Source organism: Pipra filicauda, unplaced genomic scaffold (genome assembly GCF_003945595.2).
Source record: "Pipra filicauda isolate LSUMZ 115617 unplaced genomic scaffold, ASM394559v2 scaffold7_size6619720_pilon, whole genome shotgun sequence".
Lineage (NCBI taxonomy): Eukaryota > Metazoa > Chordata > Aves > Passeriformes > Pipridae > Pipra > Pipra filicauda.
The window spans coordinates 6,553,909-6,569,728 of NW_024104976.1; the positions used below are offsets into that span (position 1 = coordinate 6,553,909).

Consider the following 15,820-nt stretch of genomic DNA (forward strand, 5'->3'; position numbering starts at 1 on the left):
CAATACGGGGGAGGCTCCACTGCCTCCCCCAAACCCCACAGAATGTGCCGTTAGCTCTCCCCGCGCCCACCCCCAACACTCAGAGCCTGTTTGCCCTGATAGAAGTTTTATTACAGAATTTTAATGGCACTGCAGGAGTAAGATAAATCATTAGAGCCCTAAAACCCTGCCTGAAAAATAGACATTTGCCAGATCTTGATAACCCCCTGGCTGTGGGTCTGGTCTGGAAGCAGGAAACTAGTTTTTCTTCAGTAAGAAAATATATGTTGCTAAATGAAAAATATACAGTTAGAAGAGTTACTGGCTCGCAAGCTGCTCGTTTGGGGGTGACACCTCTACCAGCTCCAGCATGTGGAACGAGGGGTCGCTCACGTGGAAAAGAGGAGGAGGTATAGTGTATATATATATTAAAAAAAAAAAAAAAAAGGCAAAATAAAGGTTTGTCCGCTCGGTCCAATTACGAAATGGCCTTGGCTTCAGGCAGGAACGCTTCCCAGTACTTCACCAGCTGCAGGGAGGAGAGAGGGAGAGAGTCAGGAGCCTTGAGGACGCACTTGCAGAGGGGGGTCACACTTGAGGGGTTCACAACCTGGGCCTGAACTTGGAGGTAAAACCACATCAGGGGCCACTCACCTGTTGCTGAGAGTTTAACAACGTCTCAAGGTATTTCGTGACGTGGTTTCTGAAGTCCTTGGATTTCTCTTTCTGCAAGAGATGGGCATGAGGCTGAATCAAATACCAAAACCCTCCCGAAAGAGAAACTGCCAGGATGTTCCTGTTCCTCCTGGGGCCTCACGAGAGGACCGGCACAAGGGCCTGGGAGATGGAGGATCTTTGCCCACCCACCTTCATTTGAACAGAAACCCTGTGGAGAAGCTGCCTCAGCCAAAAGCCCTCAGCAATGCCCCAGCTCACACATGTCTGGATTTATGGATACTGCTGGATACCCAGGTGCCCCATGGCTGACCCAGGCTGGCGTTCCCGGCCGAGGGCTGCCCCAAACATACCTCAAACCGTATCACTTCCTTGCGGATGACAGCAGAAATCCGCTCAAAGTCCCTTTCATACTGTGTCACACGGGACTCCCACTGTGGAGAGAGGAAGTGTGCTGTTTCAGGGCAGGGGAAGGAATCCTGCTTCCCTCTCCAAGGGTGTCTGTAGCCACGACTGGATGTGTGAGAGGTGTTGCTGGAGCAGAGCCTGGTGTTCCTGGTCCTCTTCACCACAGGAAGCTCAGCAGGGAAGTCACAGGAGGTGGGACCATGAGCAGCTCCACTCAAGGCTGGCTTATCCCTTGTTGCAGCTTGGCCTTAGACACCTGTCCCTCCTGCTCAGGAGGTCCTCCCCAGCCCTGACGATCCCAGCCCAGAAGGTCCCCTGCTGGAGCACAGAGGGTAGGAGCAGAGCAGAGATCCCATGCTCCTCATTCCCTACCTCTGAGATCTCCTCCTTGGCCTGCTGCAGCTTGTCAGGTTTGTTGGCCCACAGCAGCCTGGCCTCCATCTCCCTCTTCTTCTGCAGCATGGTCTGGGCATCCTGCCACCGCTGCCAGGTCTTCATGCGCTGGTCAAAGGCTCCCTGGAGGCAAGGAGGGGGCAGACATTGAGCTCTGTGCTGCCAGAGCGGCTCCAAGGGGCTCTGCTGGCAAGGAGACACTTGCCAAGGGGATACCTGAGGTGCTTGACCAAAGCTGAGCCAGAACACAGACTGGATCCTGCTCTGGAGCACCCACAGCTCCCAGTATGGACTGGCAGACAAGGGAGGTTGTGTCCTGGCCTCTGTAGCCTGCAGAAACTCCTGCTCAGAGGCAGGATGTGTTTGGGGCAGGAAGGGCTCAGCCTGCAAGACCTGTTGCTCTCTTGGGATTGCTTCTTTTCCAACCTCCGGCAAGAAGGCCAGAACACCAGACTTGAAGACTAGGGCTCTTCCCCAGCAGGCACTTGGCAGGCCTATCTGCACCACTTGGATCACAGGTCATCAGCTCACAGCCTCAGCCTTCACCTCTGGAAGGGCTGAGGCCACTTAGAAGCTGGGAACTTGCTCCACATCCCCTCTGGAGAACAGTGGCATGGCCAGGCCTCACCTACCACAATTTTCCAACCTAACTACATGCTCGCCTGGACAACCAACAAGTTTCCCTGTTCCTGGAGAAGCCATGCCATGTGTGCCCTCTGCTTGAGTTTGGAAGACCTCCTGGCATCCCTAAGTCTAAGCTGGGTACAAGGAGCAGGAGCAGTGCTTACCCTCACAACTGAGAGCAGGCGGATGTAGTCCCCCAGGAGCTCAGCCAGGAGGAAGAAGTCATTGTTGGCCTGTTCGTGGTGCAGCTGTTCAATCTTCTCTTCCACCTCAGCCAGCTGGGACAGTGCCCGGGACAGGGCCGTGTTGTCCTCCGAGCTTCCCAGCATGGCCAAACTCTTGGCAAACTGGGCTGTGTTCAATGCCAACTCTAGAAAAGGGATGAGAGTCAGGAGATGGGCTGGGCTGCACTGGGTGCTCCCCAGCCCAGGGCTCAGCCCGAGGAGTTGAGTCCCAGGAGACATCAGCTGGAAGGGCCAATGCTGGCTGGGTCAGACCAGCAGCTTCCAGGCACGAGGAGAAGGGAAGCAGCCGAGCAGGGGGACAGGCACAGCTTTGCAGGAGTCAGTCAAAACATGCAGAGGAAGGAAAACATTCTCACTCCCTGCCAGAGGATGGGTGGGAAGACATAAGATCAGGTCTGCTCAGGTTTGCTACAGCAGCCTTCATTCCCACGAGAAAAGGCTAAGGGAATTGGGACTGTTCAGCCTGGAGAAGAGAAGGCTCCAGGGAGACCCCAGAGCCCTTTTCAGTGCCTGAAGGGGCTCCAGGAGAGCTGGAGAGGGACTTTGGACAAGGGCCTGGAGGGACAGGACAAGGGGGAATGGTTTCCCACTGCCAGAGGGGAGGGATAGATGGGATATTGGGAAGAAATCCTTCCCTGTGAGGGTGGTGAGGCCCTGGCCCAGGTTGGCCAGATAAGCTGTGGTTGCCCCTGGATCCCTGGAAGTGTTCAACGCTAGGTTGGACAGGGTTTGGAGCAACCTCGGAGAGTGGAAGGTGTCCTTGCCCATGGCAGAGGGATGGAACAAGATGAGCTTTAAGGTCCCTTCCAAGCCAGACCATTCTGGGATTCCGTGATCCCATAGGACATAGGTTCCCTTCCACACCACCATCCCAAGCTTGTGGAGCTGGACAGAGGAATTGGGGTGACATTTTTATTTCTGTCTCCCGTGATGAAGAGACTCAGAAGTGTCCCTGGGACACCCAGCACTGCTAACCCCCCTCAGGCACTGCCCAGGGTGTGACTGTCACAGCCCAAGCCCCGGAGTGCGTGGTGCTGATCCGGTCACCTTTCCGGTGGTTCACCAGGGTCTCCACCACCGCGTGCAGCTTCCGCAGCCGCTGGTCCTCACACTCCACCTCCTGCAGCTTCTCCTCGAACCACTGGAAAGGGTAAATCCACAGCTGATTCCCACACGTGGGGCTTTCCCTGCACCCCGCACCCAAAGCTGGGGCTGGGAAGGGCACATGGCTCCGGAGCGAGGACAGGGACAGCCCAGGGTGTCCCAACACTTACTATGTCTGATTCATTCATCTTGATGGTCATTTTACTGACAGCATCTGTAGCTTTGTTGAACATCTTCAGTATTCCTGCTCCACTCAGAGTCTGGGTGCCTACTGCTCTTGGGAGCTGGAAAGGAATGGAAAAATTTGCTTTGAGATGTGAAAAGACAGAGACAGGCTGGAGAGCTGGGGGTGCTCGCCTGGAGAAGAGAAGGCTCTGGGGAGACCTTAGAAACATATCCAGTGCCTAAAGGGGCTCCAAGAGAGCTGGAGAGGGACTTGGGACAAGGGCCTGGAGGGACAGGAGAAGGGGGAATGGCTTCCCACTGCCAGAGGGCAGGGTTAGATGGGATATTGGGAAGGAATTGTTGGGTGTGAGGGTGGTGAGGCCCTGGCCCAGGTTGTCCAGAGAAACTGTGGCTGCCCCATCCCTGCAAGTGTCCAAAGCCAGGTTGGATGGGCCTTGGAGCAACCTGCAATAGTGGAAGGTGTCCTTGTCCGTGGCAGGGGGTGGGAACGAGATGGGTTTTAAGGTCTCTTCCAATCCAAACCATTCCATGATTCCATTTTGCCTGAGGTAACTGCTGAGTGATCTCTACCTGCCCTTATCTCAACCCATAAGCCTTTCATTATATTTTCTCCCCCTGTGCACCTGAGGGGATGATGGAGCAGCTTTGGTGGGTACCTGCTGTCAACCCACCACCCCAGTTCCCACTCCCACTCTAAGAGGAGAGTTTTGCAACATCTTGCCTCCTTAACTGCTTAGGTATCATTGCCTTCAGCACTTCCAAGAAACTTGGAGCTACCTTATTCCACGCTACTGACCTCTTCCTTTTCCAAGAACTCCCTGACGTCTGGGTCCTGCAGCATGGTTGGATGGCTGACCACTCTCCGGAGGTACCTGTGGAGAGGAACACACACCAGGAGTTGCTTTGGCAGCAGCAAACCTGGCTCTGAGCCATCAGAGTGAGCTGTGACACGCTTGGTATTTACTTTGGAAGAGCAGCTGGAAAGCAGGAAATCAAAGCCAACAACTGTTCTAATTCACCCACCAATCTTCCTACCTCCCCATGGACTTTGGTGATGCCACCAGGCAAGACCAGACCTCTCAGAGGTCCCTCCCTTGGTCAGGGACAGCTGTTGGGGTTGTACCTCTCGAGAGCAGCCCGACGTTTTTCTAGGAACTCTGCAGAGGAGGAATCTTCTTTCCCAACTTTCACTTTGGTCATGCCTGGCACAGAAGGAAGATGTGATTTATGAGCTGCTCTAAACTCCACACACAAGGTAAAGTGGTTTTATTACAGACTATCAAGGTGATAGTATAGGAATCTTACAACAGGAATTAGACCTTGGATCAGCAAGAGCTACTTGGAAATTTAAACCCAATGAGTTTTGACACAGAAAAGAAGCAAACCAATGGTCTGGACTCAAGTGAAACAGCAATTTAGTGACACCACAGAGGTTTTACTCTACATCAAGCAGGTGTGGAAGCATCTGTGAACTCCATCAAGACTTTCAGCCCAGAGCTGCAAGTAGGAAACCAGAACTTTGTCTGTGCCACAGAACCCAGGTTATTTTCCTTGGCTACTCTGCAGCTTCTATCAGCTCTGAGACTGCTGCAGGCCTGTCCTCAGGCACAGAGCTCACCACCAGAAGGACCCACAAGAGCTGTGAAGGCCCAGTGCTTGTGCTCTGCACCTCCACCACTCACCTATGAGGCTCTTCTCAGGCGGCGGAGGGACAATGAACCCGTTTTGGGCGTGTTTCTCCGACAGCTTCTCATAGAGACCCAGAAAGTCACTGAACCTCCTTTTCACTGAGAACTGCTTGTTCCTGAACATCGGCATGCTGGTCTGGGGGGAGAGACGGGATTTGGGTCAGACATCCCCAGGGAATCTCACCTGGCACACATGGCCTTGCCAGCTCTACCTGTCACTGGGATGTGGTGGGACAGCGTGAGCTCTGCAAGAGGTCAGGAGGGAACAGAGCAAGTTTTGGCTCAGGTTTTCCCTGATTTTCCTCCCAACTGTTCTCCTTGGAGCAAGCAGCATCATTAATGGCACTAAATAACTGAGCAGCTGGTAGTGTGGCCACAGGCTGCTTGGTAAGCCCTGCCTGCTGCCTAATCCCATCATCCCTGCTCCACACAGGAACAGGGACCCCCTGCAGGTCACCTAAAGACTACAGGGGCCACCAGTGCTTCAGGATGTGTTTGCAGAGCAGGATTAAGGATAACAAGTATTATAGTCCCCTCTTCAGTCCACGGGTTGCCTGTAACCCAGCAGCCATGGTACAGGCAACTGGAACAACTTTCCAGAGCCCAGAGGAGCACTCCAAAGCACTCCAGCAGCTGCAGGAGGCTCCATTTCTCTTGGAAATTGAGGGAAACGGGTCCTGATGTGAAACCAGCTACAGCAGCAGTTCTGCAGCAAGTGCTGAGCTCAGGTCAGCTTAGTCTGATGCTGCCATTGGCACTGAACCTTCAGCAACAGGCCTGGTATCTGGACGTCATTCCTGCTGTTCCCTTGAATGCAGAGAATCCCTATCAGTCAGAGCTGCAAAGAGGGAACTGGCTGGGAAAATAATGCCAGTCTCATTTCAAATAGATTCCAACCCTATTCCACAGCTAGGCTCATCCTTTGTGGATTATAACTCCTGAATCCATGGAACAAGGCATTCAGACCTCTGTTTATTTAGGTCACTGCTGGCTTGGCTAAGGACAGACAGTCCAGCTGCCTTTATGCATGGAAAAATAATCGAGAATCAGACACAGAGGAGTTAGACATACCTGTGTTGACACTTTGTAGGCTACATAGGCGTTCATGCCATCCCCTATGGAAGACAGAAATGAGATGCTGGATTCACATCAGCGCTTTCCTCTACCCCCTGAACACAAGCACAAGGCTCCTGGCCTTTTCCTGCCTCGTCATTCCCAGTTTTGGGTCTAACAGAGCCCTGGATTTTGCACAGAACCACAGGCAGCATGCTGCTAAGTGGCCCTAGACCCCTGCCCAGCAACCACTTCCTCAACCTGCCTGCTCATCCCTCCTCACACTCCCACAGAGCCAGTTCTGACAACTGGGTGCTTGTTGCGCCGGCAGCGTTTGGGTCGGCTCCACGCTTTTGCTCAGCACCCAACAATTTGGGGCTGTGTGCCACATGAAGAGTCTATTCACAGGATGAGTGACAGGCTGGATGGGGCTGGATCCTGGAACACCACAGGCAGTTTGCTCCAGCTAACAGAAATCCCCTTGTTTACCTGATAGTTTAACCAAAGGGCATCCTCAGAGCTCCAGTGCTACCCCTAAATCTACCTCTGATTTGCACCTCCCAGCTCCAGAGATCACAAGCCATGGAGTGGGAACAACCTGCCACTTGTGAGGCTGCTCCTCTGGCTGGGATCAGGTGTTCCCTTGGGTTCTCTGCATCCCAGAAATTTCCACATAGTTGCACAAGGCTCTCTGACCCCCACCTTCAATAGACAGAAACCCTCTTGCTTCTCAGTTTGAAGCCAGAGCTGCTTCCCTGGCAAGCACAGCTGCTAGGGAAGGTGCCAGAGCATGGAATAATACACTTAGTTTCAGGTTAAGGGAGTTTTGCTTCCCCAAACAAGGCATGTCACATTTCCAGGCCCCAAGCATCCCAAAACCCCAGTCCTGGCTCCCTGGCTTTCCAGAAGCTGCCTCTGCCTTGCTTGTTTTCACCCCAGGCATTTTGCTGTTTGCAGCATCATTTCTTTGAGATCCTGGAGGAAGTCTTGGAGAAGTTCCTCCAGGATCAAGTCTGTTCTTGGAGACAGCCTCACAGCCAGAGCTACAGCGTGGAGGCTGGAGCTGCAGAACAGGGTCCCACAGCCAAGCCTGGCTCCTGTAACCGTGTTCACTGTGCAGTACAGGACAGTAACTCACCAACTTTCTCCGGGTCACTCACTCCTACAGTCAGGTCAAACTTGTCCTCCTGCTCCTCCTCCTCCAGCTGTTTGGAACAAGCACACAGGGACAGCAAGTTAAAATCCACCCCAAACCACTACAGTGAGCTTGTCACCCTGCCTGGGCATCTCACTCCAGCCAGGGCCATTTTATAAAGCCTTCCAGCTCCTCACTCGTGTCCAGGATACACATTCCAAGGATCCCAAACTGGATTTGTCTTTCCTACACTGCTATCTGCCCAGACTGATGCACGAACTGCTCAGCCCCAAGGTGAAACTCTGCAAAGCTCTGAGTCCCAGCTCAGACCCCCAGGACCAGAACCACCACTTGCTATTCCAGCTTTGGAAGCAGCCTGCAATTCCACAGGAGTGGAATGTCACCAGTCTGACCTAAGCTCCACTCCAGTGGTATCAGTCCCAGGCTGATGGCCTGAGATACAAGTCATGGCATCCAATATGGCAATTACAGTAATTACATCCTTTCAGATTCATGTTTGCAACTGAGTAAATGGACAGGTTCCTGTCAAGGATAGTCTGGAACCAGCAGGACAGGTAGGAAGAGCAGTTCTCACCTCTTCATAGCTCTTTGAAGGGTTTCTAGAAGAAGAACTTGCAGCTACATCTAACGAGGGGGGAGGGTTGGATGCTTTGGCCACCTCCTTCTTCTGGTTGTTCTGCGTGCTGTCGAGGGACAGCTCCACAGTAGCATCTGTCAAGAGAAGTTTGTAAGGTCAGCCTCTCTCCTTGGGGCTTCTGGAAAGGCAATTGCAATATTCTCTGGTTCATGGGATCTCAGGAGTAACAATAGTCTAAACTAGCAAAAAAAGAAATCCATCGAGAGGACACCTGTAAGCACTGGGAAGAGCACGACTTAAAGCAGTAAGAGCATTTGATCACTCCTGCTGGGGAACATTATGTTAATCCAATGAACTTCTTATTCCAGAAGGAGCCAGGCATCATCTCCTTGCTGCGTGCTAGAGGAGCTGCACATTGGAACAGCTAAAGCCGGATTTTACCTGGCTCGCAGGCCAGCCTGGGAGGAAGGTGCCTTCCCAGGCCTCTTCTCCATCCAGAGGATGTAAAAACCTCCACCTCTTAGCAGAGGTCTCCAAAACTGACTCTCTGCCAGAGTTGTCCCACCATGCCAGGGCTAGGGAAGGTCTGAGCCTCCTCATTTTCACCTGCTGAGGGGTGTTGTGTTTCCAGTTCCTAGGGAACAGCCATGTCTCTACTGGAGACACTTCCTCCACTGGCATAGAGGTAGGAAAAGGTGGATAACGAAAGTCTTTTAACTCTGAGGAGACACCATCAAAGGTTTAAGGTAACAAAACTAAAGCAAACCAATTTTTAATCCTCTTCAACCCCCAAACAGTTATTCCTGTGGCATGATTATCCTGGACACCTGGAAGAGGCTACTCCAACCTTCCCAAACACAACGCAGGCTAGAACAGGAGTTTGAGATGAGCACTTGTGATAGTGCTGAAGCTCCAAGTGGCCCAGTAAACACTCAGTAGACACAGACTCACCTGCAAATAGGTCCTGATCGTCCTGCTCCACATGAACCCCGTTCTCTTTGGAAGGGCTGCTCACAGGGAGGAGAGGTTCCTTTTTTGGGGCCGGGGGATTGCTCTGTGAGAGGATTAAAAGCACAGAGACAAGAGGTCACTTATGCTGAGGGATGGAGGAGCAAACATGGCACTTCCTCATCACCCCACCCTGCTGCCCTTCCACCCACCCTTCAGTGTCAGCATCTTTGCCACTGTTAAGGACACCGAGTGTCACACCAAACTCCACAGCCAGTTTCCACCCTGAGTTTTAGCAGAACAGGAGCAGCTCGCAGGTCACTGGGATGTGCCAGCCCACCAGGAAAGACCATTCTGGCTGCTGGGAGCAGCCTTGGGGACAAGGAGACAGCCCACAGGAGAGCTTGTATGCCAACCAGTCCACCCTAGCAGAAAGCAGAGCTGCTCCTGCATTCCTGTTATGGAGGCCGGCATCCCAAATCATCCCTCAGTCATCCCTCATCCCAATTCACCCTTCATTTTGCAGGCAGACAGATATTCCAAGGAAGAATGGGACAGCAGTGCTATTCTGTAGGTCCTGGCAGAGAACAGAACGGGTCTTTGACAGGCAGTAAATGGAGCTCTATTAGCAGTGACTCCGGACCGACAGGCTCCTTGGCACTCTCTCCAGCAAGGAAACGCCGTCAGATCCCGCTGTTCCTGACGGAGCAAAGCAGTGCTGAGGCAGCTCCTCTTTGAGGTGGGCTCCTGTCTTTGGGTGGTAAAAGAAATAGCCTTCAAAACACCCACTTGATGGCGAGTCCTCCTGGGTTTGAGGATGTTTTGTTGAGGAGGGTTCACACAGATCCTCCGCTGCAGGAGCTCTTCAAGCTGGTAGACAAATCCCAGTCTGCGAGGACAAGCCAGTTTTCTACCAGAACCACTTCCCAGTTTGCCTTAAATTTAGTTCCTCAGACATGAAAGCACCGCACCCTGTTCCTACTTCTCCATCTGCTGCTACAGAGGAGCTGTGGCCTTGTTTAGCTCAGCCCACAACACGACACCAGCTGGCCCAGGGCCGGATTCAGCACCCCCCAACACCGTGTGTGCAGGCAGAGGTGCCCCCATGCCAGCCTGATACTTTTTTGGGAAGAGTTGGCCCTTGGGGGCACCCCTAGGAAAGGATATGGTCATACAGGGATCCTGTAGATCACAGTCTACAGTTTCCTCAGGAGGGGAAGAGGAGGGGCAGGCACTGATCTCTTCTCAGAGGTGACCAGTGACAGGACCCCAGAGAATGGCCTGAAGTTGTGTCAGGGGAGGTTTAGGCTGGATATTAGAAAAAGGTTCTTCCCCCGGAGGGTGGTTGGGTGCTGGAAAGTGTCCCCAGGGCAGTGGTCACAGCACCAAGGCTGCCAGAGCTCAAGAAGCATTTGGACAATGCTCTCAGGTACATGGTGTGACTCTTGGGGATGGTCCTGTGCAGGGCTAAGAGTTGGACTCGATGATCCTTGTGGGTCCCTTCCAACTCAGCATATTTTGGGATTCCGTCACAGGCAGGTGAGGTCCAGCTTTAGTTATATTTGGGTCTGACCCAAACCCTTCTTTGCTGGCTACTGAGCCACATGAATATCAGCAGCTGGGCAGATCTGCCTCCCTTGCTTCCCAGAAAGTGTTTTCCTAATGTTCAAGGGCAGAGAGACAAACAAAGCCACCAGTTTGCATGGAAGAGCCAAGTATTAGTTATGACAGTGGCTTCAACAACACCACTAAGAACCTGATAAGCTGCTGCAGCTTCCCCAGCCTCTCCTTCCAGTACAGGAATTCCTGTGAAATTAAATGGCATTCATCCCTTTTGATGGGCCACAACAAGCCACCTATTACATCCTCCAGTTCTTCACCAAAGAAAGATCCTGAGAAGCTCCAGGCCATCTCCACGACCTGGTGCCTGCCAGAGGTACCAGCACCTTCCTCTTGCCTGGTCCAGGGTTGCACTTTCTCGAGTTGTTTTCCAAACACACGACCCAGCTGCTGTTTTGCCCAGACAAGTGCCAGAGTTTCATCCTCACAAGGTCACAATCTCTCCACAACCCCCCAGATCTGGCTTGTTCCCTTATCCCAGGCCACTGGCAACACCAGCACAGCTCAAGGACACCAGACATGAGTTGCACCAGAAGCAGAGCAGAGGTTGCTCTGGATTTGTGCCAGTGGCAGAAGCTTGGCCAGGCCATTCCCAGTGGATTCACATGGTCACAGCCACACTCTGCTCGAGGCTTCCCCAGGCTGGGAAACTGCAGAATGTTGCTGGAGGGCCTCCTGCCACAGACACCAATCCCTCCTGCACTGCTGGCTGGATCAGACAGGCTGGAAAGAGCCTGGGAGAGGTGGGCAGAGGCTCCTGGAGCTCAGGGAATCAATCCCGCAGCATTCCAGCCTCCAGCCTGTTGGAAGAGCTTGTCTAGCAGAGATCCTTGCTCCATGAAGATGCTGATCCTTGGGAGGCCAGCAGCTGGTTGAGGAGGGATCCAGCTTGGGAAAGCAAACTGAGGCAGTGTTTTAACTCCCCTCCTAACTGCCGGTCACTGCCTGGAGCAAACACCAGGACAGAGCTGGCACAGAGTTAGTGCCAACAGCCTTCAGCAACCTGGAATTCCTGCACAGGGGACTGTTAGAAACAAGGAAAGGTGCTGAAATCCTTCACACCTCCACCTTCAGCGTGGAATTTGTGCAGCAATGCAGCAACTGTTCGCTGAACCAATACCACCAAACCCTCCAAGACCCTCCTTCAGCCCAGTAGGGCACTGGTGAGCCCCCTCCCACTAGGCAGGGGACACTGGATGTATCCTGTCACCTCACCCCCACTGCACTGGGGGTTCATCCCTCAATCCCAAACTGAGGGCAGCAAGCACTACACCAGCCACACCAGGACCCTCTGGACGTCGAGGGGACCAGAACTGACAATGCTGGGGGAAGGCAGATGGGGCTTCCCCCCACCGTGAAGCCTCACAAGCTCCACAGCAGAGGCCGAGCTGCAGCTGCCACTGTGGGATGGTTTGGGTTTGAAGGGACCTTAAAGCCCATCTTGTTCCACCCCCTGCCGTGGGCAGCAACACCTTCCACTAGACCAGGTTGCTCCAAGCCCCGTCCAGCCAGGCCTTGGACACCAGTTCTGCAGGACTGGCCAGGTTACAACCCTGGGGAAACGAGGAGCAGCCGAGCACAAGCCCCTTCTCAATCCCACAGACACGAGAGCCGCCCTCGACCTCCACCCGGCCCCCAAGAGAAGGGGGTGCGGGGTTCCCTGCAAGGACACAAGCCCAGAGCCATCGCCCCCCTTTATCTCGGGAGGCTTTGGGGCGTTTCCCCTTGTTTTCACCAAGCCCCGTTGCAGCCCGCAGACACCGGGCCCGGCCCCTCAGCGCCCCGCGGGGGATGCTGCCGCACTCACGCTGCCAGTGAAGATGTCCTCGCCCTCCGAGTCGCTGTCAGGGGCGCCGGGCCCGGGGGGCTCGGGGAAGGGCGGCGGGCGGCGCTCGGCTGGGGAGGGCGAGCGGGACCCGCGGCCGCCGCCCGACGCCATCGCCGCCGCTTCCGCCCGCGCCGGAAGCGCCAGCCGCGCCTTAACCCGCGGGGGCGGGGCCGCGGCGGCGGACGGGCTTCGGATTGGCACCGCCCCTGTCCGCCCCGCCCACTCCCGGCACGGGCGGCCAATGAGTGCCGCCGCTCGGCGCCGCTGCAGGGCGTCGCGTGGTCACCATGGAAACGGAGGGGCTGGGCCATACCATTGAGGTGATTGGGGGAGCATCGGTCCCCCGGGTCCAGGGCTCCGTGTCCCCTCAGCGCCTCAGGCTCCAAAACAGCCCTGGTTGAGCCCCTGCCCCTCCCAAAACAACCCAGGAGGAGCCTTTGCCTCCCCAAAACATTCCAGGACGAACTATCCCCCCTCAAACATCCCAGGATGACCCCTGTACCCTGATAATGCCCCAGTATGAACTCCATACAACCTCCAAGATGTCCCGAGATGAGCCACATACCCTGAAGATGTCCTAGGCTTCCCTATACCCCTCAAGACATGCCAGGATGAGCCCTGATGAGCTCCATACCTTCAAGGCATCCCAAGATTAACCCCATACTCCCACAAAACATCCCAGGATGAGCCCCATACTCCCCCCACCGGACATTCCAGGATGAGTCCCATACCCCTCAAGACACCAAGACATCTCAGGATAAGCTCCATACCACCCAAAACATCCCACGATAAGCCCCATACCCTGAAGATGTCCCAGACTGAGCCCTACACCTGCACAAGACATTTCAGCATGAGACCTATATGACCTCCAAGACATTCCAGGATGAGCCCTATAACCCCAAAGACATCCTAGAATGAGCTTCATACCCCCCTCAGACATCCTATGATGAGAACCATAGCCCCCTCATCCTGGGATGAGCTCCATACCCTCAAGACAACCCTGGATTAACCCCATACGATCTCTAAGACATCCCAGGATGAGCCACGTACCCTGAAGATGTCCCAGGCTGAGTCCTATATTCCCCAAGACATGCCAGGATGAGCCCTGTATCTCCCAGACATCCCAGGATTAACTCCATAACCCCCCCAAACATCCCAGGATGGGCCATATATCCTGAAGATGTCCCAAGCTGAGTTCTATATTCCCCCAGACATTCTAGGATGAGCCCCATACAACCTCCAAGACATCTCAGGATTAACCCCCTCCTCCCCCAAAACATCCCAGGATGAGCCACCTGGAAATGTCCCAGGCTAAGTTCTGTATTTCCCAAGGCATCCCAGAAGGAACCCCATATACTCACCAAGACATTCCAGGATAAGTTCCAAGATGTCTCAGGATGAATTCCAGACATCCCAGGATGAGCCCCATATCCCTGTGACAGTGACAGCCCTCTCATGGTGCTGGGTCACCACCACTCCCTTGGGCCACAATCCTCTCGGGACAGTGCCAGGAGGAGCCAGGCAGGGCAACAAGTGAGGCAGAGCCAGGTGAGATGCCCTGGACTTCCACCAGCTGTGGGTTAAGGAATGTAGATGAACCATATGGGGGTCCCTAACCTGCTGGACACCCCTCATCTGAATTCCTGAGTGCTGCCCCAGGGAGAGGGTGGGAAGCACTGAGACAGCTGCTGGGTGCTGCGAGCCCCTCAGTTATGGGAGAGTAACAAAAAGAGATGGATTTTCCTTCTTTTCCCTCAGCTGTTTCCTGCAATGAAGCAGCAAAATCCAGCATAGACCTCCATCCCTTCACACTGGAGAACTTGGCCTAGTATGTGGCTGCAGCCATGTCACACTCCCATCCTTCATCCAGGCTGGCTGCCAGGCAAGATGCAAACAGAAAAACATAACATAGCTTATCCTCATCTGAAGGACTCTCTGGTGTCCTCCCCAATTCCTGCTATCAGGAAACAGCTGCTCATTCCCTCCTGTCTGAAATTCCCTCTGAGATTTGTAACAGCAAGGCCCATCCTTTGGCTGTCAGGTGGGACCCCACACAGGCATCCTCCTGGACTGCCTCAGTGGGTTGGGAACGAGGACAACCTGTCAGTGTCACTCTTATGAAGTGGATGGCTAGGGATGAAACACAGCTGTCCCAAAAAACTTCCCAAGGATGAAGTATGAGGAGCATACACATCCTTTAAGATGAGCAGGAGAGGCAGCAGGATGACAAACACAGCTGCCAAAAGGATCTAGAGATCCTTCCAGCTGGACCTTGCACTCTGAAGCAGAGGAAACCAAGCTGCCTTGATAAGCAGTGGAGATAAATCCCACCCAAACCCTCACATCCTTATTTTCTGCAAATTCCCCATCTGATGCCTGAAAGATGCCCATTCAAAGTGATAGTTTTACCTACTTGGGTTGGAGCTTGGGCAGTCTAAGGATGAGACAATTTTCTGCTGCAAATCTCTTCTAAATACACACCAGGCTTGGGGTGTCAGGTGTAGACCTCACAGGGCAGGTGGAGGTGGCCCAGTCTCAGATGTCCCATAGGACTGGGGGAAATCCCAGCATAAAGCCAGGCAGGAGCCACAAAAATTCCTACAGTGGGAGCAGAAACTGAACCTGCTCAGGTCTAGATGCAGGAGTGAGAATCAGGTTGGGGTAGCCAAAATTGCTCAGAAAGATGCTTCAAGGTACTTTACTGTGGCCCTGATTGCAAGACATAGGACTAAAGAGTCTTTGGGAGCTCACTGGAGACAAGAGGTGCTTTATGACCCACCCATGGATGTTTAAGATCCCCCATATCTTTTCTATGTGTTCCCAGGTACCTGCACGGATCTTTTCTTCCCCTGCTCTGACTCATCTTCCCCACCACACTCCTTCTCTCCCAGCCCATTCCACTCCCCTCTGTCCCCAGCCACATGGGTCCTCTGATCCCCTCTCCAAGCACTCCCTTCTCCTCCATCCCCTTTATCCTCCTCCTGCATACTCTGAGCATCCCCCTCTATGCTTTTCCTCCCCCTTTACCAGATCTCCACCATTCCAGACTGGGGTCTCCATGTGCAGCAATGCCCACAGGACCCAGCAGAAGCTGCCCACAGGAGCCAGAGGAGCTGGTTAATCACCTTTTTATTTTATACCAAGTGCTATACACAAATTCCACCCCCCCCAGGTGCTCCCAGCGCCCCTGTGCAGACCCCGAACTCGACACCATTGCCAGGTACGAAGCCAAAATAAGTTACACCCTCCCTGTGCTCCCAGGCACAGGGGTAGGGTGGGACCAGCCCTCCAGAGCTGGCCCTGCCAGTGCCCACATCACCCAGAGTGCCCTGCACC

At 53.9% G+C, this 15,820-nt stretch overlaps 1 protein-coding gene across 1 annotated transcript; it reads right to left on the reverse strand.

Moving 5' to 3' along the window:
- Window positions 1-89: 89 nt before the first annotated feature.
- SNX1 (sorting nexin 1) lies at window positions 90-12,620 on the reverse strand. Its single transcript, XM_027741840.2, has 15 exons — window positions 12,464-12,620; window positions 9,040-9,142; window positions 8,086-8,222; window positions 7,494-7,560; window positions 6,374-6,417; window positions 5,297-5,438; window positions 4,738-4,816; window positions 4,411-4,486; window positions 3,599-3,712; window positions 3,372-3,465; window positions 2,244-2,449; window positions 1,435-1,578; window positions 1,008-1,088; window positions 634-705; window positions 90-508 (listed from the first exon to the last, which is right to left on the reverse strand). Exons 1-15 carry the CDS (start codon window positions 12,593-12,595, stop codon window positions 458-460), a joined length of 1,542 nt encoding a protein of 513 aa, XP_027597641.1. The 5' UTR covers window positions 12,596-12,620; the 3' UTR covers window positions 90-457.
- Between the last annotated feature and the right edge of the window lie 3,200 nt (window positions 12,621-15,820).